At 35.6% G+C, this 24,699-nt stretch overlaps 1 protein-coding gene across 1 annotated transcript; it reads right to left on the reverse strand.

Moving 5' to 3' along the window:
• Window positions 1–2,861: 2,861 nt before the first annotated feature.
• Window positions 2,862–24,612, reverse strand: LOC149558657 (heat shock factor-binding protein-like). The gene is made up of 5 exons (XM_089832788.1): window positions 24,433–24,612; window positions 4,271–4,345; window positions 3,639–3,662; window positions 3,443–3,485; window positions 2,862–3,325 (listed from the first exon to the last, which is right to left on the reverse strand). Exons 1-5 carry the CDS (start codon window positions 24,595–24,597, stop codon window positions 3,195–3,197), a joined length of 438 nt encoding a protein of 145 aa, XP_089688914.1. The 5' UTR covers window positions 24,598–24,612; the 3' UTR covers window positions 2,862–3,194.
• Between the last annotated feature and the right edge of the window lie 87 nt (window positions 24,613–24,699).

Consider the following 24,699-nt stretch of genomic DNA (forward strand, 5'->3'; position numbering starts at 1 on the left):
GACAAAAGAACTGCTTAGCATATGATTGCTATAATTTTGTATTTTTCTGAGTAATGATTGATTTATTTCCCATAACCAACAGTTGATTATTCAGATCCTGAAATGTTCAATTATCATTATAAATTTGAGCTAAGTTAATTTTATGTGGTTGGAAATCACACACAAATTGATATTGCAATAATATAAAGTAGCAACAATTCTTTCATCTAAGCGAAAAGGATAACTAAATCCTCTATCCAATCTCTTCTCGAGATATTCGACTCTTAACAGGCGTTTATGTTTAGTTCAGATAGTTTATTGGGTAGTTCCATAACTGAGATATATTAGACTGGAGAGCATTTGTCCACGTATAAATGCTACACTATATGTTTATGTTATTGAGTCACAATAGATCATGAAATGCCCAATTATTATTATTATCGAATGATGTTGTTACAGCTGCTCGATGTTTTTAAAGCTATGTTAATTCTTATTTTTTATTGTTAATTCAATAAAAAAATTATTATTATCATTTTATCATAAGTTGAAGCTAAATTAATTTTATGCAAATATAGCTGACTAGTGATGATTTATCCATATATAAATGTATGTTGCGACAATTTCCAAATGCAGGACTCTTACAGGCACTGGTGTTGAATTCAGATATTTCCGTAACTGAGATATAGCCGACTGGTGATGATTCATCCATATATTAATGTATATATAAATGTATGTTGCGACAATTTCCAAATGCAGGACTCTTACAGGCACTGGTGTTGAATTCAGATATTTACGTAACTGAGATATAGCCGACTGGTGATGATTCATCCATATATTAATGTATATATGTTGTTGTGACATGAACAGCTTTTTTTCTCTTTTTTGGCTTACAATGACATTGATTTTTTCCCACAACCAGAACAAGAAATGCTCCATTATAATAATTTTATCATTATAAATTGTACATAAATTAATATAATGTGGTAATTTAATGTGATTGTAATAATAATTAGCAGGATTTTTTTTAATCTTGTTGGAAAGGACACCTAAATCCTCCCTCTATCCATTCCCTTATCCAAATGTTCGATTGATTGTACTGATATATTTGAGTGGTGATTTATAAATGCTTGATTGACTGTACTGATATATTTGAGTCAAAGCTGTATGTTGATGTTACATGAACAACTCCAGACTTCACCCAAAAAAATAAATTGCTTACAATATGATGGGCAAATTTATTGAAATTTACAAAAAAAAAAAAAAAAAAATTCATTATAAATTGAAGCTAAGAAATCAAATGATATTTCATTATGAATTGAAGTTAAGAAATCACACAACATTTGATATTGAAATAATATAAAACAGCAATAATTCTTTTATCTTATCGAAAATATAGATTTAATATTTCGTTATATATTGAAGCTAAGAAATCACCGACCTCTGAATCCTCCTATTTTTGGGTAGATTTTGAGGTGGAACATTTTCTAAAAGCTGTTGTTTGTTTGGACAAAAAGTTGTTAACACAATATGCTATTTAAAGAAGCAACAAGTTAGAAGAGATTCCAAATCTTAAAGTTCACAGTTGGTGCTCACCATTTTTTATTATTACTTCAATGAACATACTTCATATAGAGTATGAGTGAAAGTCAAACCTAAGGAGGCATGATCCTGAAAACTAAATATCGAGAAAAAAAAAAATTACAAATAGCAAAATTAGTAGTGATTTCAAAAATTAAATTTATAATCTTATTGAATTATTTTACATTGGACTCGGTTACAACTTTCTAGTGAGCCCTGATTATTTGTCATTAGTAGTTCTGCAAATTCCTAAAAAAAAATTAAAGAATTTGAACTACTAATAGTGTACCATGGTTACCTTCTAAGGTAAAATTTTAATAGAAACAATGTGCAATGGAACATATATTGGATGAATTAACCATATGACGATAACCATCTCAAAGATTAGAGTTCAGAAAATGGTTAACAAATATTTAAATTAGCCAAATGTAAAATATTAATCTTGTGGGGTGAAGTTTGCGTACAAATAACGTAAAATGGAGCAACTACCAGCTGAATGGTTCCTACCCTGTGGCCATAACGATTACAAATACAATTCCCAACTTAAATTGGCAGCAGCTGAATGTTTCATAACATGACCATAGCGATGTCAAAACAAGGTTAAAAAAATTACAAATAACAAAATTAGTAGTGATTTCAAAAATTAAATTTATAATCTTACTGAATTATTTTACATTGGACTCGGTTACGACTTTCTAGTGAGCCCTGATTATTTGTCATTAGTAGTTCTGCAAATTGCTAAAAAATTTAAAGAATTTGAACTACTAATAGTGTACCATGGTTACGAAATTTTAATAGAAACAATGTGCAATGGAACATATATTGAATGAATTAACCATATGACGATAACCATCTCAAAGATTAGAGTTCAGAAAATGGTTAACATATTTTTAAATTAGCCAAATGTAAAATATTAATCTTGTGGGGTGAAGTTTGTGTACAAATAACGTACAATGGAGCAACTCCCAGCTGAATGGTTCCTACCCTGTGGCCATAACGATTACAAATACAATTCCCAACTTAAATTGGCAGCAGCTGAAATGTTTCATAACATGACCATAGCGATGTCAAAACAAGGTTCCAACTGAGATTTACTGCCAATACATGTCACCTGTTAACATCTATGCATTGATTTATGCTGTACATCGTGTACCAAATATTATACCATTTAAGCACCTTATATTTACATTATACATGGGTCATTTATTCTATAACTAGAATTGCATGCCACTAGTTTCTATAACTAAAGCTGCATACCACTAGTCCATGCTGGTGGGAGATCATTTTTACTTTAAACAGGCACATTATGATGAGCAAAGTTTTTTTTTATTTCATTAGTTGCTGACGAGAAAATACATCAAGGTGGCGAATGCCATTACTATGCAGGCACAAACTGAGATTAACATGGTAAGTTCAGCTGATTCTAGAAATCAAAATCAGCACTACTTTTTTACAACCAAATTGTGTTTCAATTAGACCATTTTACAGCACATTGTAACTGGCGATACATGCTTAAGTGCACCCTTAATTTTAATATAAAACGCTTCAGATCTATAATGGCAACATTACAAACATATAAACTAAAACCATTTAACTCTTAAACATCCTGCCACAACAGCTTGCTCTCCAAGTGAATGTTACTTGGGAGTACCACTTTGGGTGGAACTGGGGGGCAATGCATTTCCCTGAGATACTTCAACTGCGATTTCTTTGGTAAGTTCCCCAATGCTTCTCTCCAACTCGTCAATGCGAGATCCCATTTCATCAAGTAAAAAGTAGTCAAGGAAACACAATTTTCAGTCTTTCCGCTTCAAATTTGTTAATAAAGAATTACAACAGCACAAAAAATGTTAGTAGTTAATGAAGTTTTCCAAAAAAAGGATATTTTTTGTGATTATGGATTCTGACATAGTCTGGAACCTTGTATGCTGTAAAATGAGAAGGCAAGAGAAATATTACAGCTTATCAAAACAAGCACAGAAACTCTCAAACATTGTACTTCCTTGAGCTACGGAGTTCCAATTTATGCATGATATCAAACATAAATAATCAAGGCTGTTAGAGGGTAAAGTTTAGCTCACCATTTGCTGGAGTAGGTTCTGAACCTGTACACGAATTAAATGGTACTCAGTATACAATCTCATTTCTTAGTTTATTAATTATTTAGTAAAATTAAAATATGCAGTTAAAAAAATGCGATGGCAAGAAAAGCACAGAAAAAACCTAAGGGTTAGCCCATGATTGGCAACTAGCAACTCAACTCTCAGTTTAGTAAAATAAGGGAAAAAATTGAATCAAAGTGTAGTTAACCTCAATAGGACAAATGATGGGTGAATAGGACATAATGTTACTCATTAGAAAGAGAATATAGTGATCAACATAATCATAAAACATTGTGATTCATTTTGTGGGAAAATATATTATGCACTTTTGCTTCCTAATATTGAACTTTGGCAGTTCAATATTTGTTAAGATCGATGAATGACAACAGTTTTCCGATTTAAGGCAATCTCCATCTAGTCATGACCAACAATACAACGTGTAATGACTTAATTACATTATTATGCATTCCTTTAATCACAACCTTGAGATCCATACAAGGGGCATTTGTCATCTCCCCATTGGTTATTTTTTTTTAAGTGCCATGGACATTAATGCTAATCCATTTATTTATATACTAAATAATGCTAGAATGCCTGTAAAATCAACTTACAAATGCAGTCATATCGGCAGTGCTTTGAGTTCCTTCCCCTGGCTCATGAGCTTGATTTTGTCCATGCCTACCTTCCTGTTTACAAAAATTAGAGGATATATCTCTTAGCAAAACCTAAATAGAATGGTGAATAAAGAAATGTCAACAAAATTTTTTCATTAAAAATCTAAAATAGCACACATTACAAGAGACAATAATAACCATAGTTACACCACCCTGGGGGACAGGAATGCGCAGGGGGGACAAAGGGGCCTCAATTTGGGAAGGTGGGGGAGGGGGTGTATATACTATACATATGGTACTTAAAAATGTTAGTTATAAAAAGATGTATAACAATCCAAGACATATAGATGTAAAATACTAATTTACTAAAATTTAAATGCTTGAAGATTGCATTGAACATGAAAGTGGAACATCAAACATCGAACAATAAATATTAAAAATTTAAATACTTGAATCAGCAAATGAAAGATTTTTTAACGTCTATTATATATATATATATATATATATATATATTTTGATACTGAAAGTATGAATTCAGAATATCTCATCATAAAGAGGATTACACTGAGCAGCATGATATGATATTCAATATGACCAAATAGAATATTAAATAAATGTTTTTTTTTGGTAGGATGGGGGGCACCTGGCCGTTCCTTGGAGGGTTGAGGGACCCATTCCCTCCCCCTGTTCCTTCATGGGATGCTGAGATATCCCCCGTAATTGGTGGTGCCGATGGAGACATTGAAACGGCATCCCCATTTTGGAGACATTGGATTTTTTTTCGGAGACATTGTCCCTGTGTTACACTGATAAAAACTGATGCTATATATAACTGTAGTTTATTGGAGTTCCTTAATGAAGGAATGGAGGGTCCAAGGGCCTAAAATTGAGGACCACAAAGGAATGACGAATATACAAATTGATGTGAGTTAAAATCAGTGTAATCAGTATATAATGGCATGTGCCATGTACACAGCAACACAATGCATCTCCAGCAGAGATGGTAAACTAGGTTTCACCCAAGTCCCAATTCCTGGAAACATCCCCCTCTTGGGAGATGTTAGATTTTTTAGAGAGGGCACATCCACATGAACAATATAAATAAAATAAAAGACTGGAAGTAGTAAAGGCATATAATAAAGTGATTGTACATTTGGCCAGAATGGCATTCTCCAATTATTCCAAGCAATTAAGGGCTACTAAAAGAAAAACAATTATTTCTCATTATACTTACTAATTTGATAGATGTCATAATCCAAATTTCATACTTCGAAACCATGGTGAATTGAGTACTGCACTCATGATCTCAAAGAAAGTTGCCTCTGGATTCCTTAATATAATATAAGTAAAATGCGTACATGATTTGTAATATACATAGCTTAGTTCATGGGTTTAATCATTCATACAACTTCTACTTTCATCCGAGCATTTGTCCAGAAACATTATTTCCTCCTATCAGTTCAATTAGGTTCAATAAACAGGTTAACATCTCCAGTTACAAGCAATACCAATCAGTGAGCTCAAAACCAAACTATGGGCCTTCCCTTGCCATGGACCACACTCAAATATACCACTCTGATCAATGCTCCTAAACTCACCCATAACCACCTATAGATGAAACCAATGAAACACATAGTAGCTAGTAAGAAGGTGAGAAGCATTTGCAAGACTGAAAATTTCATCCTCGTATCTAAAAGGGTCATCTCTCCCAACCACCTCCATTGCTTCTTGTTGAGAATCTCCAACATGAACATCAAAGTTGGCCTAGTGTTGGAGAACTTGGACTCTTGGAAAGGAGGTCATAATTACAAATCCCACAGGAATAGGGTATGTATGCCTTGTTTGTAGCGCAGTTAGGTACCTCCTGAAAAGGAGTGTGAGGTAGTCCCATATCACTATCACCATATTTCAACCCAAAAGCTATGGTGGTGTCATGGACTATATAGGACACCTAACTTTAAACAAGATTGATCCCTAATGGTCAACTCATCACTTAAAGAAACCCTATTACCAAGTGACATGATGTGCCCTGTGCATTCTAGGTCTTGTTGGCAAGTGTGTTGTATGAGAGCCTCAAATGTTGTCATTAATGGCAACATATCTCATTGGCATCTTGACATGGATTGACGATTAATTTTGTTAAGATAGAACATGAAAAATGCCCTAGTACAGAACAGGGAATCAGGATATAGTTGGACAATTTTGGTCAGTGACAACAAGACAGCTATCTGATGTGGCTATAACTTTGGGATCATGGTATATACAGCATATATATACTTCTGGTATGGTCGCTTGTGTTTATATAATGATTAGCGAATGTTTTGGTCATGCGAAGTATAACTGGCACAGTATAACAGTGGTACAGGACAGTTTGTGTGATCAAACAATTCAGCCTAGCAAATTGAATTTGTTTGGAGAACTCAATTGCTCGGCAACTCTTCAAACCCATGCACTGGTTCTTGCCTAAAAACTCATAAAATGACAACTGCTGCATGTAAACAAGTGCCCAGATTCTAAGGATGTGTTGTGCGGCTGGATCTTCCTCTCTTGACCGCCTATAGCAAGCTGATAAACATACAGGGTTTTCCCTGTCCAAACACTTATAAGAGAAGCCAAAATCTGCTATTTACTTTACCCAGGTTTGAACTGGGACTACGATGAAGCTTCTTGGCATGGAATAACTTCTGTAAGTTCTCAAGCTCTGCCCATAAGTTGTCTCATGCCAAGCAACAACTTAATAATATTGGCCTGTAGAATGTGATACGGCTAAGCCACAGCTGTTGGTGTTTACATTTGCAAGTTTTGTATATTTCTAAATTCTGCAACTTAACCTTCTTACCCTGTCAATGATAGAAAACTACAAAATTACTTCTTCCAATTCAGTCTGGCCGAAAACCTCCGTGTAATTCACCCTTGGATGATATTGACATCTGCAGACAAATGTCTAAATGAGGATTTTTGTTCTCAACTAAGCAGATCTGATGAAAAAACTCTGCAACAAGGCTCTCTCCTCAAGCTGATATCAAAATATGACTTCTGGATGCCAAAACAACCCCCAAAACTTTTATTTTATGGTTTTCCAGTTTTCTCTCTGAGAGAAATTTTGGAGTAGGTTTTCTTTTTGCTCCTTTTTAACACCAAAATAGTGTTTTATTATATTTTAATCCCTCCTAGACTTAAACTTCATCATAAAGGGTCATTGTTCATTTAAACTTGGCCCCTTTTAAGTTTTAACTTAATTCATGCCTAGGGACTAGGGCCAAATATAATAAAACTTATTAAAATAATCACTTTTATTGTTATTTTTAAAACTATCTTAGAAAAATATTTAAATTATCGATCAGACCCCATTTTTAATTTTGCCTAAAACTCCCTATCCATTGTGTTGTCTAACCATAGTGAGCCATCTAGCTGATCCACCCTAAAATTTAAGAACGCTTCTAAAAAATAGTAACTTTATCAAAAATGTCTAGGATGATCGCAGAGGTTCTCTGGTATGTCCCTACTAACTCCCAATTTATCCCTAAAAAGGGATTCTAGGAGACTTGCCAGAAGTGTCCAAGATGATCCTAAAGGCCCTTTGGTGTGTCCCTGCTAATTCATCCCTCAAAAAATAAGGATTTTCCTAAAATCTAGGAGACTGCCCAAGACAAGTCAAACTCGCTCTCCAAGCCTGATATTTCATCACAAGCCCCTTGAAAAGTTGCCTATCCATCTTAATTGGAAAATTGAAGAAAAATAGTGAGCTAGCAATGAATATCTTTTGTCTTTCAAAATCAACATCTTATCTAAGAGACTCATTATTATTTCCACTTTTATGTGTTTTAAGAACAAATAGGACTCAACATAACAAGGGATGTGGGTTACTAATATTGCCACTCAAATTAATAACTCTTGCTCTACCAAAATTGACCTCAATGCTCTACATTCTAGAAAAATTCACATCATCTTATGTAGCAATGATTCGCTTGCTACTGCTTGTTAATGAGTTGTTGAGGGTTAATCCTCCTTCAGTAAGGGTGGTGTGATGAATTCCACCGGACAGACAATGGTTAAAAGTAAACTTTGATGGAGTTTCTAAGGGTAACCCAATCCCCTTCAGTGTGAGATTTGTTGTATGGGATTGAACTGGTATCATTTTGATGGTGGGGGTGAGGAAATTATTGGATGGCACTATTTATGAGGTAGAGGTAGAGGTACAGGCTGCTCTTGTAGCAATCAAAATGGCAAAGCTCTTGCAAGTTCCCAAATTGTTACATCCCGATTTTGGCTCAATTTTAAAATGTTCATATAGCCATTGAGGGTTCATGTGAAGTCAATTGATAGGTAAAATTAATTATGATCATGTGAAATGGTAAGATGGTTAATCGTTACAATTTCATATGCATATGGCATGTTAGTTAACCATTATGATGTTATTTTAATCTTACCTTGAAAAGTTGGTTATTTACCATGAATTCATGGGAAGTGAAATGATGGTTACCCGTTATGGTGGATATGAATAATAACTTGTTATAGTAATTGTCATTATATTGAGGAATATGATATTATCATGGAGAATGTCTTCCTTGCAAGAGCACGTTGAAGAAGGGGAAGCATTGCCAGAAAGGAATTGGGCACAGAAGCACCACCTACCATTGAACCAACAGATATGAGCCTTAACCACCGTGGCTAAGGGAAAATGGCTAGCCAAGAAAGGGTATAACAAGGGACTACCATAAGCTAACCAGTTGAATTATAACATTATAAAAGAAAACTCAAATAAGAAAGATCACCTTCATAATGTGGATGATCTTTGTAAACCTTGCAAATTCCTTCATGTCTTAATATATTAATATCGAGTCTATACTCATAATTGGGTGGGTGTAAAATATGTGCGTATGTATGTACACACACACATATATATATGCATGTGAACCTATAATTTAACACATACATACATACATACATATATATATAAGAATACTCAAACAAGCATGAATATAAAGTGGCGACACTAATATGTTAAGGCATGAATGAAGACATTTGTTGCCACCCTTTACTTTATGTCAGGGTTTGGCAATAGTCATTTATCATGCCTTGAGCAGCCACCATTTCCGTATCTCTTTTATGTCATGAAATTCCATTTTTAAATTTCAATTTGATTAGAAGGTTCGTATGACCGCCTTGCCACCATAGTAATTCTTGCGTAACTGAGCATACATGCGGATGCATATATATATTGCCTCTCACCTTCTCAGGCGGTTCTCCCAAGCATCCTTGCCTTTACCATAATTCATTTATTTGCCATGCTTTTCTGCTTTTTCCAAGCGAGAGTATGATCATATAAAGTGATTGTTTCTGAATTAGCCGAGCTTGTTTCTAAATTAGACGAGATTGTAGGATTAATAGCGAAAGAGGGTGGCATACTTTTTCTTGAAATCCAGAATCAAGATGATTTCAACTTGAGTATTCTTTTTCTATTAAAATTTGTTATAAGAAAAGAACCATTTGTTATCGAAAGACCTTGTCTGTGGTAACTTTTGAATGTGAATGCACTTTTGTTATTCTTTTGCTAGAGAGATATGGTCAATATATCTCTGAGATGGGGTGTTGTTCCATATGATAAAGAATTAATCAAAATGAAAGCATAACTCATTTATGATGCCATAGGCCAGATTTGGCATGAAAGATGTCAATGTATATACTCTACAAATTAGAAACCCAAAATTCATCCATGAAGATGATTTTTTTGAGTGGAGGCTAGCGATGGTTTGCAACTTAGTACGACTTTCATCCATTTTTTTTGCAGATTGCTTCACTAGCGTTGTATCTATTTGCTTTGGAATTTGTACCCTAGCGTGTATGTGGTGGCATTTACCTTGGGTTTGCATGGTGTTTTGTGTCTTTTTTTTAATTGCTACTTGGTCCTTTTTTCTTTTTTTCTCTTGTTGTGTTGCCAGTTAGGGTTTGGGTTGTTCGACTCCCTCGATGGCTCACGCATGTGAGCCAAAGGTGATGAATGATGTTAATATTGGCTTTGGAGATCCGCAGAAGGGAGATTCAATTATTGTTAATGATATTATGCAAGAAGATGTTGGCTTATCGGTTAATGATAGCCTTGAGGTGTTGGGAAATCATGAGGAGGAATGCTCTACGAAGGCTTTTGATGGCTCTACGGAGAATGGTAAGATTGTTGAGAAGCCTTCATATAAGGCAATTCTCGCTGATGATTTGTTACCAAACTGCCCATAATCTGCCAAGTTTGAAGGTAAACTTGATAAAGTGTATTGTTCTAAGACTTTTAACGGAGCCAAAAGGTCCACAGCCAATGGAGGTGGATGAAGGCCCAGCACCAAAGGAGGTAGTGATACAAGAGCAAGACTAGGTAAGGCGTCTTCTGGAGGTTTGAAAACCCTTTGTCTCCTAATGATGAAATGGTTAAGGCTATTAGAGCAGAGCAAACTCGGCTTAAGAATGTTGCTATCTTTTTTGTTTGTTTAGATTTTAATACTCTACCATCTCGAAAATTTCTGGATGATTGGTTAAATTTTGTTTGGGGTAAGATTTGGATTACATGTTAACTTTTGCAGGACGATTCAAAAAGGACTCTTTGTAATTTTTCTTAAAAGTCATAAATGCAAGAAAGAATTTTGGAGTGTGGGTCATTCTTTAATTAGGGCTTTCACTTGGTCTCCTAAAGGTAATTTTGATAGTGTTTTAAGTTGAATTTTGGCCTTTCATTTTGCATAATTTGAAACCACTGGGTAATGTGCTACAAATTGAGGAATCTAGGGTAACTTTGCCACATTTAAATGCTCGTATTCTTGTTGCTCTTTCTCTTGACATTGTTTTCCCAAATATTATTTCTCGACTTGGAAAGTGAAAAATTTTCATGGGAAATTTCATTGCTTGGCAATTTGCATGCTTGTTTTAATTGCAAAATTAATGGGCATTTTAAAAAAAATTGTCCAACCTTGAAAACGCATTTTGATAAGGTTAGGGTTAACATTAATGATGGTGCTAAAGATAAGGTTTTTCCCGACAATTTGGGAGGTGATGCTCAAGATGTTCTTGATAATGTTAATTCTAACCCAACGGTGATGGGTTTATTTCTTTGGATAATCCACTGTATGATAACAATTTTGTAGTTATTCCGGCTTGCAAGGACCCTCAACCTTGCTGCGAGAGTCATCCCATGGCCCTGGCTTTGGTATCTTCTAATGGTGATAATAAGGATGTGCAAAGTAGGATCCCTTCCCATTTAAATGCTCAACAATTGGCTATTAAATCTATAAATGAAAAGGCCCGTGCACATAAAAAGTTTGTTGGCATTCCTAGAGGAGGTAGTACGGCCACACCTGTGATCCAAGGAGACTTGGATGAGGATTCGGGGGGGCAATTCACGAAAGTTGTGAGGAAAAAGAGGAAAACTTACGAAAAAAGGTGGGCTCTGTAAGTGATGCTAGTAAAAATGCCATCCCGAATTGTTTTAATAGATTGTATAAGGCACAGAAGCCGCCCTCTAAATAAGAAATTTATGATGATTAATCTCCACAACTGGAATGTAACAGGCTTAGAAATGGTTGATAGAAAACATTTGGTTAGAAAATGGTGCAATAAAATCCCAGAGAAGAATATTCTATGTCTCCAAGAAATCAAAGTTGTTAGCTTTCAGGCATCATGTATGACCAAACTTATGTGGGATAAAGCCACGAGCTTCCACTCAGAGCATGATAAGGGTAAAGGTGGTGTCCCTATCTTAGTTGGTCCCAAGTGGATCGAGGCTATTTTGCAGCATGTTTGTTCTCCTTGTCAGAGGGCGATATGGGTTATACATTTACTTGTGGGGATGAAATCATTGATATATGTAATGTATATGCTTCCAATGACTATAGGGAGAGAGCCAAGTTCTAGGAATGGTGCTCCTCTGTTCTACCTAAAGCTAACTAGATATTTATTGGCGATTTTAATATGGTAGAGCATAAATGTGACAAGCAAGGGGGTTTGAAACATTCTTCGAAAGGTAATGAGTAGTACTTTTGGTTGAAATTCAAAAGATATTTCAATTTGATGGATCCCATTGAGAATGGAAAGGACTACTATAGAGATATTTGGTTTACGTGGAACAATAATCAAGAAGGCTGCAATAGGGTGTACTGCAGATTGGATAGAGTGTATTTTGAAAGCTCTTTTTTTACATGTCATAGTGAGGAAGCGCATTCTCTGGTTATAGTCTCACTTGCTTCTATTTCAGATCATTGTCCAATATATGTAAAGATCCTCGTTAATCAATGCAGGAATATTAGTAATGATAGGCCGAGAAGTAAATTGTTTAAGTTGAATACCTCACTTCTTAAGGTCACTAATAATAAAAATGCTATTAGAATGATGACTGGTTTACCTAAGATGTGTAATCAGTCCTTAAGACCAGTTAAGCAATGGAACCTGCTAGTGGAAAATTGGAGGAAATTGTTCCAAATTATTGGAAAGAAAATGGCAAAAGATAGAAGTGAGGAGGAGACCATGCTTCAAATGGAATTGAATAACTCTAAATATTTTTTGCATAATGATTAGGAAAATCCCGATCTCCTTAAAAAATTGAATGCCACGAAACATCAACTGAGAATTGTGCAAAGGTATAAGACGCAGGGTCAGAGGATTAGGGCTAAAATGAACTAGATTAAGGATGGAAATGCTGGTTCAAAATATTTTTTCAATATTATTAGGGCCAAGCATAAGGCAAAATGTATTGATGAAATCCAAATTGACAGTTAAAGATCAAAGGATCCCAGTGTGATTTGTAATGTCTTTTTTAGTTTCTACTCTAAGTTATTTACTTCAGAAGTTGGGCCGAGCCAAGAGGAATCTCTGAAGAAGTGCTTGAAAATGATTCCCAGGAAAGTCTCTAAGTTGAAATGGGAGAAACATAATAGATGTATTTCCCTGCAAGAAATTCAAGAGGCCATCAGAGATATGGCCAATGATAAATCTCCACTTTTGGATGGGCTCCTAGTAAAATTTTATAAAGAGAACTTGGACTGGATTGGTGAGGAATTGTTGAGATTTTATAATGATGCTTTTGAAGTTGGTTCTCTCTGGAGCAATGTCAACAAAGGGGTTATCAAGCTACTTCTAAAAATTGGGGATAGAACTCTTGTTAAAAACTAGAGGCCTATCACACTTCTTAACCTTTCATATAAAATTATTGCAAAGGCTCTTACTAGAAGGATTTCAAATGTCACAAAGAATATTGTGTCTGTCACACAAACCAGATTCATAAAAGGTAGATACATATTGGAGAACCTTGTCACTAGTTGGAACTGGGCTAAAGTTGGTGGTCATAATGTTGCTATGATCCTCTTAAACTTTGAGAAAGCTTATGATAGAGTAGAATGGCCTTTCATCTATGGAATGTTAGAAGCTTTTGGATTCCCCCCATACTTCTGTAAGTGGATAAAGATTTTGTTTCAAGATTCTTCCACGGTTATTAATGTTAATGGTGTACTACCAGACCCTATTGTCCTGTAGAGATCTATCAAGCAGGGTTGCCCTATTGCACCTTCTCTTTTTGTGATTGTAATTGATGCTCTCTTTTATATTCTTAGGGATTCTTCTTTGGGGCCACTTGTGAAAGGCATTACTCTTCCTAATTCTGAAGAATTGATCAATGCACAATTTGCTGATGACACTGCCCTCTTTTTGGAACTTTCTGAGGTCAATTTTTCCTTGGCACTTGATAGACTTAACTTGTTTTGCCTTGCTTCTAGGACCAAGGTAGCTCCCCACAAATCTACTTTTTGGGTTGGGTTGAGGATCCTCCTAGATGGTTAAGTGAAATGGGGTGGAGGTGGAATGGACCTAAGGCTATTATCAAATATCTGGGTATCCTGTTTTCCTTGGAGCCTTCCTTTCTTGATATGTGGGACTGGTTTTTTAGTAAAATGAACAGCAAGCATACTAGGTGGCAAACACAATCCCTCTCCTTGGCTGGGAGAGTGTAGGTTGTGCAGAACATCTTATCTTCTCATCATTTGTATCTTGCTTCTACATGGTTGTTTGCTAAGTATTAGTTTAAGTTACTTGAGAAAAGTCTTCGTGATTTCTTGTGGTCAGATGGGCTAGGCTCAAGGAAAGGCATTGTATTAAATGGGAATGGTGTTGCTTGCCCAAACACCTGGGAGGGCTTGGTTTAAAAGATATTAGAGCCCATGGGATTGCTCTGACTACTAAAGGGATCTACAAAGCTTTGTGGGGAAATGAGCCCTGGAAAATTTTGGTGAGAAACAACATTTAACAATCGGTGATTAGGAAAAGTAAGCAATGGGGTAAAATTCCGTTATTGGATATCATCTTGGGGGACTTTAAGATGAAGATCTTTGGTTCGAAGGTGTTTAGCTCTCTTTGGTCTGCTTGGACTCAGGTGCGGGAGCTCATCTCCTGTAGGAATGTTGCAGGGAGACCTCCTAGATATGTGCTTATTGACAAGTCTATTTGGTGGGGGTTGTACTTGAATAATAAACCTCTTGCACTTACTCGATGTTGTTTTGCTAGGAAGTGGAATAAGAAAGGCATATCATTGATTGGTGATCTTTTGGTTAGTAAGAAGCTTGGGCTATGGGATGAGATCTACATGAAATTTGAGATCCCTAGAGCTCAAAAGAAAACATATACTTTGCTGACTTAAGTGATTTGCAAGGAGAGGATGGGTATTATGATGAACAGTGAAACATTTCTAAAAAATGCAAAATGGATTGATGGTAGTAGTATTGATAAATCTTCCACTAAATAGATATATGCTATGCTTAACACTGATAACTCTGTGCTACTACAGGTGGCTACTTGTTGGGGGTTCAAATGTCCATTCTCTAACTGGCAATTCTTTTTTGAGTATTTTTGGAAAGGACCCTGTGAGTTATTCATTTTAGATGGTTGTTGTTATTAAAAAAGCTTGCTATTGGGCCTGTGTTGTTTGTCATTAATGTTAATCTAGTCATTTGTAGTCTCTGTAATAAACCTGAAAGCTTTGAGCATGTTTTTTTTTAATGTTTGTATGCCAAGAAGATTTGGTCTATTTTCTTTGGCCTTCCTTTTGTTTGGAATTGTAATGTTGGTTTTTCTTGGTATGAAATCCTTGTTGGGTATGTTAAGTCTTTTGATACCTTTGTTAACAAGTTTTGGTATGCTCTAACTGGTGAAGTGCTATGGCTTCTTTAGAAAGACAAGAACAAGGTGATTTTTCAAAACATCAGAAGATGCCCTACTGAGTTTAATCTTAAACTCACCGATTTTTACATAATGTCACAGGGTTCATTGTGCTTGGATATTTCAAGATCCAAATTTATGAAGCTGATGCACGATGGTGTAATCCAAGTATTTCAAGATGAAGTCAAAGCCGCACAATACATAAAGAAATTTCAAAGCCTCCTCACTAAAGAAGAGGTAGAAGATTTGAGCAATCTTTTGAATAAGTGTCATTTGGATGACTCCCAGACTCAAAATGTTCAATGCAACTATCAGCCTAATGGATGGGTGTTGAACTCAGGTGTGGGTGCAGTCATGAATCAGGGGGATTTATCCTAATAGGGTAAGCATAAAGCGTACACTGCTTTTTTGGGTTGGTTCTTTGTTTTTGAGGGTTGTAGCTCATATGTTTTAAAAGGCAAATGATGTAAAAAACTTAGTCTAGTTCTTCCCTCGATTCTGTTTTGTGAGGGTTGGTGCGGTATTTATATGTTGGACTCTATGTTGTTTAAACTCTTTTAATACAAAAAAAAAAAAAAAATCATCCATGAAGACCAACAAGGTCGAGATGAAGGGCATGTATTAATATACAGTGAACTATGGGTATATCCCTGCATGATAAGAGAAAGAACAATCAATAACAAGTAAGCAAGTAATAAAAAAGTTCTCAACTAAGTGAGCTCATGGTAGTCCAATGTATAGATCTTGTTGTCAAATGAGTGGTGGGTTGATACTTGACGCCAAAATGCTTAGTGGCTAGACAATGGTGTCCTAGGCCTAATCCCAAGGTAGGGAGGGCTTTTCTCGATTGAGATTGTGTGGGGATACTTAAGGGTCCACGATTGGGAGGTTAAGCCCTAGCTATGCTTCTCCTCTGACTTGCACTAGAAACAGATACAATCTGCATTCAAATATCTTCTAGTAACAAGTATTTTACTTTACTAATATTTGTAATTACAAGTTGAAGATATGTTAGATGGTTAATATTGTTTAATAAGTTATTGCCTTCAATGCTTAAAAATCAGTTTCCTCTTCAATGTATTAGGAAATCAATCAAATCAATTGATTTTTCAACTCAACATGAAATGTAACTACATGCATGAGATAGGCTTACCTGATGGTTGTTATAACAATCCTTCATTCATGTGAATATAAATATGGACGTATCTTTTATTTACATTTAATTGCCACAATTAGCAATGGAAAAAAAGGGGATGTTACAGTGAAAGGGGATGTTATAGTGATTTTGTTGCCCTAAATGGTATTGATCATTACAATACAATTATATTTTTTTTTGGTGCCCTAGGTGGTGTATGTGGACTAACCTAAGTTTTGTAGATGTTGCCCTAGGCAGATTTCAATTTCAGAATTTAGGATATTGCAAACCTAAAACCCTCAATTTAGTTTTATTTGATTAAGCCTTAATTGTAATCAAGACTATTAATTAGTTATATGGATCGAACTAAATTTTAAACAACAATTTGTTCATGGACATGAAAATATCTTGTTTACTTAAATTGATTTTCAATGTTTAACCACTTGTACCGATTGAATACTCCTTCAATGATTAGTTATGATATTTCAGTTAAAACTAATTGTAACCATTAATCTCTTTCATATGAACATGTAACCGTTGATCTCTTCCATATGAACATGTATTTCGATGATATGCTAGTTGTTAGGTAAGGCCCAGAAAAAGAGGATGTTACACAAACTCCATTTGGAAAGTGACTCTTTAGCTATTGTTAATGAAATTATCAAATGTGAATGTGAAGTTCGATATCTCAATTACTATATACTATGTTCAACAAATCAAATCTATTTTGGAATACTTTTTAAGGAATTTAGGATGTCTCATATGCTAAGGAAAGGGAATGATGTAGTTGACAACATGTCAAAACTTGGTATCACATTGAGAGATCAAGGTAGAGAAGAATTAGTCAAGATTTTCAAGATATTGATATGTCATATTTATTACATCCAATAAGGCTAATCAGATGTGTATTGGGTTTTCAAGGATGTGGTCTCAGCTAGATTTGTTTGCAAGTGAAGCCCATAAGGGGTCATTAGATTATATTTCCTTTTTCTAAACTTAAATTTCTTGCACCCTCTCATTCTTTGCCCGTGCAACCGAAAGCAATCATGAAAGGTAATGTATAGGAAAGGTGGTAAGTACACAAATAATTATGACCCATTAGTTGTCACTTAAGCCATTAAATTCACACATGTGAAGACCCAAGTGGATGAATGGTGGTGTGCTTTAGTAATTGCATTACAAGTGTTTGGTGGAAGTTTTTTAAGACCCAAAGGAAGATTTTAGAATCATATTTGCCCTTAGTTTTTATCAGTTCATCTAGCTTGTATCTAGCGCTTAGGAGATTTAAGTTGCCAAGTGTTGAACAAGGAGTTATGGAAGCCAATTTTGCATCACACACTCTCAACCAGATACAAGTTTTTACAGGCAAAGTGAGAGAGATGAGATTGAAGGGGATCTTCTTAATTGATGATCCCAAGTTTTGGCAATGTGTTGATGTGATTCTAGGCAAAAAAATCATGAAGATTGACTATTGTTTCAGGCCTAAAATTGATATTTCCTCGATTTTCTTCACATGGGCACTCCAATTGGGTTCCAACAAGGAGGCATTGAGAGTTATGCGAGGTTGTGTTAAGCTCCAATTGTCAAGGTGAATGATTCCAAACTTAGCAATGGCAGATACGGGGGTGAGTTTAAGGGCAGGCAACAGTTTCTGGAGAGCAGCGGAGGGATATTCTCCAAGCCTCAAGCATTTTCTGGTTTTGGGCTTGTCAACAAGGAAGAATGTAGAGCAGAGCAAAGGGAGTATGGAATATGCTGCTTAGTTTTTCGCCTGTTCATCCCTGAAAACTCCAAGGGCCCAATCTACAAGGCTAAGGTCAGCAAATAGGAGGATCTGGTTATCTCTGTTAAAGGTCTAGAATAGGTTCTGTTTCTGTTTTTCTTAATAGTTCTAGTCTGGTTATGCCCTTTTTTGTTAATGTAAAGGTTTGCTTATCAGTTCTCAAAAGTTGATTAACAGACTTAGAAGTAGGTCTGCCCATTTTTGTATACGCATGGGCTTGAATAGATATATCAGGTAGTTGTTGAAGCCCGTCTTGGATAGGCCTGGGCAGTATATGATAAGGTTTTGTTTAATATTAGTAGCAGATGGCAGTAGAAGCAGGGAGGACTTGACAGCTATATTGGTATCAGTTTCATAACGAACAGCACTGTAGTATTTTATATGTTTCAATTTAATAAAAAACCAAAAAAAATCACTGATAAAAAAAGATTCAATTGGTGGTAAAAATGAATTCAGAATTTAGACAAATGATGAGAACAATTTAAAAAGAAATTGTTGAAAACCCTCATAAAGTAATTGTATTGGCTAGCCAATAAGGAGCCCGACCAAGATACAATTAATAAAGAAAATTAAAATTAATTCCAATAGAGTAATGAAAAGTAATCTAGATACTCCATAAAAATTTAAATTTTTTTAAAGCAAAAGACATAATATACGAAGGATTGGCTCCCTCATAAGGAGCTTGACCAAAATTAGATAAGCAGTAATGTTTCTCTAATCTTTGAAGACAGAGTACAGGTTAGAAAAAACAAATATAAAAAAGTTGGAACTTATCAACTATAGAAACAATATAAGTAAAGAATGTGCAATTTATATAAAATTGTAATTAAAACTGTCAATGTCACACAGACTTCACAGCACATGCACCTCTTTTATATTTTATTTTATATTAAATGATCATTTTACTTCATTTTCCAAGGTACGACCTCTTCCTCTTTTAATAATTGCAAAATAGAATGGACCAGGGCATTTACAAATGTTCTAATTGTTTGAAATTTTAAATTCAAGGGGTCTTTTTCTTTTTGATGCCTCTGTGGGCCCTGCTGTCCACCATAGGAATGGTTCCAATGCCTACCCAATAGGTAAACATCCCAAGAGGCATCCATGCATGTGCAAGGCTGTCCAGGGATGGGTTCCTATGCGGGTTCCCGCCAGCAAGACAGCAGAAGGATGTTTCATCTGGTGTCCCACTGCCCCTGGCCCAACTTTGTGTTTTACAAAAAAGAATAGGAAAGAATTCTAGCATTGTAATATCCCAAATATTTTTATGAAGTTGAAGTGACTTAATTAAATTAATTTTTAAGGCTGTCCAAAAATTAATTTTATTTCTTAAGGATGAATTTAATTCTGGATTACCAGGTCCTCCCACTGCAACCCCCTGGGCCTGGTGCCCTACAAACCAGGTTCCATTCCAGGTCCGATCTTCTGTGAGTTCAGCCAGTTCCCACAGCCCATCGATTCCATACAGACGAACTCAGGCAAACGCAAGCCAAATTTCACCTCCAAATTTGAATATTTTGGCAGACGCTCTGATTTTCCTCTCAGTGGGCTTCTGAGATAAAAACTTCATTTCTTATGTGGAATTACCATATTGCAGCATGTTATCATTCTGCTTTGATCAACATTTTTTTTCAATCTCTACAACTGCCATTAGAGTTACAAGTGGCACAAAGCATAAACTTATAATCATTGAATTCTGTTAGTTTCTGAATTTGTAGATCCATAGGACATTTTTTACAACCTTGAAAGTTGAGACTGAAATGAATCCAGTATGAGAACCTCAAAAATACATCACTGGGCATTGTACGGCAATTTAGACAAGATCTAAATACAAGCAGCTTGGATTCAACATTACAATGTACAACTCGCCTTCCCATACAACATTCTGCACATACAGATTGAGATGAGCGATTATGAATACTCAAATGTTAAAACCTTCGTTATCACATTCGCTCCGCAAACCCCAAACTCACAATTTGGTTAGCACTGAAATTGGATGCAGTTCATATTCGCAGGAAATTCATTTTTAACTGATGAATTTGCTCCAAATCCACCAATGTCGAACCCTCAACGAATTTTGGAAGAATGTGAATCACTTTGCTTTCCAACACGGAAGCCTGGGACAAATTCCACCAAATTTGGGGCGAGTTTGTATCCATGTCAGCTTTTTGTTGACTTTTAATAAACTTTATTTTTGCTGTTTTAGGTCTATTCGACCTTCAATACCTAAAACGACTTGTCTATAAAGTTTTTTACCATTTTTAATGTCATTTGTGGAAAGCAATGGAAGTCCATCCATCTAGGTGTGGCCTTCTAACTGTGCTGCAAGAAATTATCTATTCTAGGTGTGGCTGTGAGATATAGCAGTGTGGCTTTCTAACTGTGCTGCAAGAAATTATCTATTCTAGGTGCAGCAGTGAGATATAGCAGTGTTGAAAACTCATCGCAAGTTGATCTTGATTCCAACTTCCACTCTTGGTCAAGTAACTGCGAGTTTATTGTGAGCTGAAGCCTTTATCAAGGAAATAATAGAGATAACAGAGATATGTTTGTGCGCTATGTTGATCTAATATTAGCATAGTGGTGTATGAAGTTATTTGTTGCTGCATATATAGACAAACCCAAAACGAATTCAAACCCAATTCAAAATAAAGTTGGACAAATCTCAAACCCACGTCTTTACCAGAATCCAAAACGACAACTTATGATCAAAGTACAACATTTTCTCTACATTCTCCAGAGAGCCTCTGAAAGTATCTCCTTGTAAATTGCTGGATTAGCTACAGGCTGAATGTACTGTTATTAGCTATTTTGGAGGAATATCATACTTGGGCGTTTCATTTCTGTTCTAATTATTCCTGATATACTTTGACAAACAATTTGCAAAGTGGAACTACACATTAAACTTTTAAAGAACAAGAGAAGTAAAAATAAATAAATCACAGCAGTCCAAATTCCTGTAGCCAGCACAATGGTCCTAAAGTTGAGTATTAGAACAAAATAAATCAGACATTATCCCTAAGGGTCCGTTTGGTTCCTGGAAGATGACAGGAATTGGCTTTTCCAAAACCCGGATTTGAAAATTTGTGCGTTTGTTTCAAAATTTGCAAAATGGAATTAGCATACGGGACTTCCAATTTTGCCTCAAAATCAGGTTTTCCAACTTCCTAAAACAAGTAGGAATTGAAAATCAAAACCTGGTTTTGTTTTTTAAAGAGTGTAAAAACAATAGATTGGACTACTTTTTGAAATTTGCCTTCAACTCCAAGCTTATGCATAAAAATGTGTCTTCACATGCATCTTCCAAGTGAAACAAACGCTTTCAGTAAAATCTCAAAAATCGAAATGAAGATATACAAAACCTTGATTTGGCTAAACCAAGGTTTGTAGAAATCCGGGTTTTTTAAATTCCACGAACCAAACGGACCCTAAGGATTTTTACAAGTATATGCATACAATATTATAAGGTTTAACTTAGCCATGAAGAGAACTGAACAAATCTGACTATCAACGGTGATTCAAAAGCTATTGCAGATATGATTAAAAATATTACTACTGCAAATTGTGAACTGGAATAAATCAGCGTAAGGTATAACCATTCTGCACCAACTTGGTGTCTCTCCATCCCATGTGTGTAGCAAAGACAACAGGCTATCAAATCTCTAGCAAACAAAGCGGTCACAGGATGGCCTGACCATGCAATCAGACTTTCAAGTAGGTATATACAGATACTGCTCGATATCATAATAGTTTGAACATTTGAATCACTTTCCCTACATAAATTCAAGAGGGGTTTAACACTCCATTATATGCAGGTGTAATGTCACACTAACTACTCAGAACTAAAATTTAGCAGAAAGGGCAGCCTACATACAAATCATACCAAAAAATAACAAATAAAAAGGACTTACAAAAAGATTTATTGGCCTAGCAATTGATTGCATCCTTAGTTATTAACAGTAACACGGTATTGAGCTCCAAACAAAGAACTAAAAATTAAGGAAGTGCATACAGAGCCATTTTTGCAGTAGAGTCTATTATATCTTACAATGAGAAAGGCATGACAATAAAGGGGGGCCAAACAATTGAGGAGTGGACAACATTCTCATGGATAATATATGATTTTGGTGACTCCCAAGTTAAAAATCTAAGTGCTAGTCCACATCTCTATATAGCAAACCACTATCATCCATGTTTGACTATAATGGTATTGGGAAGCCATACTGATCTCTGCATGCATGGTTTTGCTCGAAACAGTGCCTATCTAACATGGTTGGGTACACATTGTTGATTTGCAGTTTTGGGTACCCATTGTTAATTTGTAGTTTCCTTAGGTCAGTGATCTTAATAGACTTTCCAATTAGCATACCTACTGACAATTTTCCGGTATCAGTTACTTGAAATCTAACAATAAAGATTCCAAAGATGGCCCACCAACTAAAATTTAATTGCATATTATAAACTGAATGCAATTACATGAGACTTATGTTGCAAGACGGGGATTCGCTAATACTATACAGTTGGACATGTGGTTGGCATTACTGATCACTGTTACCAGTAGCATTGGCCCTTTACAGATCGAAGCTTTGCAAGTGTCTGAAAACTCTACATTGTGTCCATAAAATCCGGTAATGCCGATGCCATAACAACAGAAATTGATGAACTAGATTGACTTAACTAGCGTGTATATGATCAAATTAGCTGTCTTGTTGTAAAAATTAGACCCAAACTATGGCGACATTGCAATACTAATATCCATTAAATTATATTGATCTGCCAGAATATTCCTTTGACACATATAATTAAAAAACAATCATCCCTCATGTTATAAAACACAAGTGTTTAATTAAAATGGTTCCAAAGTATTGAGATTTGTAATTTATTATTAGTTAGTTTTTTTCGTATTTCTTTTCGAGATACAGATGGCACAGTTTCCTCATTGCTCGCACAAGAAATTAAGTTGACCGTTTGACAAGCTACATTGCTGACAGAAGTTTGTAAGGCTCTACCCTGAAATGTAAAGACGAGACTACTAAAACATTTTTGCGGGCTGCAGCAATCTCCCCTAAAATAAGAATCAATTTCGAATTATTCAGGATCAGCGGAAATTGTGTATTCCATTCTAGAGAAATTCTCCGCAACTGACCTTTCAAATCGGCCGTTAGACAGCGTCGTTCTTCACGCCTGAGAGTCTCAGATAAAAATGAACAATACTTTACACAAGTAATTTTAGTGCAATGGCAATAAGGTGCTTTCGAAAGAAGCTGACCCAGCTTCAGATTCCCAGGGGAAAATATCGGTGTAACATATGGCAAAAGTCCAGAGTAACGATTACAGGGTACATTTTGCCTTAAAGAAAAGTTCAGCCCGTGACCTCGTTCAAGATTAACCAAGAATTTAAGTCTAAGTTCCTTTGTGGGCAACGGTTTTTAGTGCAATGGCAATAAGGCGCTTTCGAAAAAGCTAACCAGTTTCAGAATCCTCCGAAAAATATCGGTGAAACGTACAGCAAGATTGCACCCTAATGATTACAGGGTACATTTTGAGTTAAACCAAACTTCGGCTCGTAATCTTGCTCAAGATTTACCAAGACTTAAGTCTAAGTTCCTTTGTGCACCCTAGAAACCATATGCGTGAGCAGTGATCCAGATCCTAAACAAACCAATTCCCTGAGACTTTTAATACTAAACCCTCGTGAAAAGAAACAAAAAGTATAATGCGCCATCCAAAACGGTCTGAAAGCAGGCTAAACCTATTCATAAATAGGTAAATTATTAAACTTCGCAACAACTAGATCAAATAACAGACGAAATTGCCCTCAGCCGAATATATTCGTGTCAATAACATCAATTTCATATAAAAATTTGGATTAAAAAAACACTAATTCATCAAATTCTATATATATTTATCAATCTTCTGCCAACGGCTTTCAATCGTGCTTTCCGATTTGGCATAGCGTTAAAAGCCCTAACCAGCCTCCGTCTGAAATTATTTGAAAAATAATACCAGATATGTAATGCAGTATTCTCATAGAATGCTAGGGTGGATAATTCGTACCATAATTTCAGGTGAACTCGCCAGAATCCAAAAGTAAGTATTGCAGCTGGTAAGAACCTGGCCCGTGGAGACCTCTATCGCTAAAATGAGAATTTTACTCCGAGATTTATGGTGGACGCGGACTTCAAATTCGGAATTCAACACAATTTGAAATATGTGGACCATAGTGAGAATAGCCTTCCTTGGGAAATGGCTTTGAGCAAACTAAAGCATAAACTAGCACTCGCACCTTACTAAAGTTATGGAAGATCAATTAAATTTTTTTTT

Source organism: Cupressus sempervirens, chromosome 5, assembly GCF_028749045.1.
Source record: "Cupressus sempervirens isolate cs-2001-9-10 chromosome 5, ASM2874904v1, whole genome shotgun sequence".
Classification (NCBI taxonomy): Eukaryota; Viridiplantae; Streptophyta; class Pinopsida; order Cupressales; family Cupressaceae; genus Cupressus; species Cupressus sempervirens.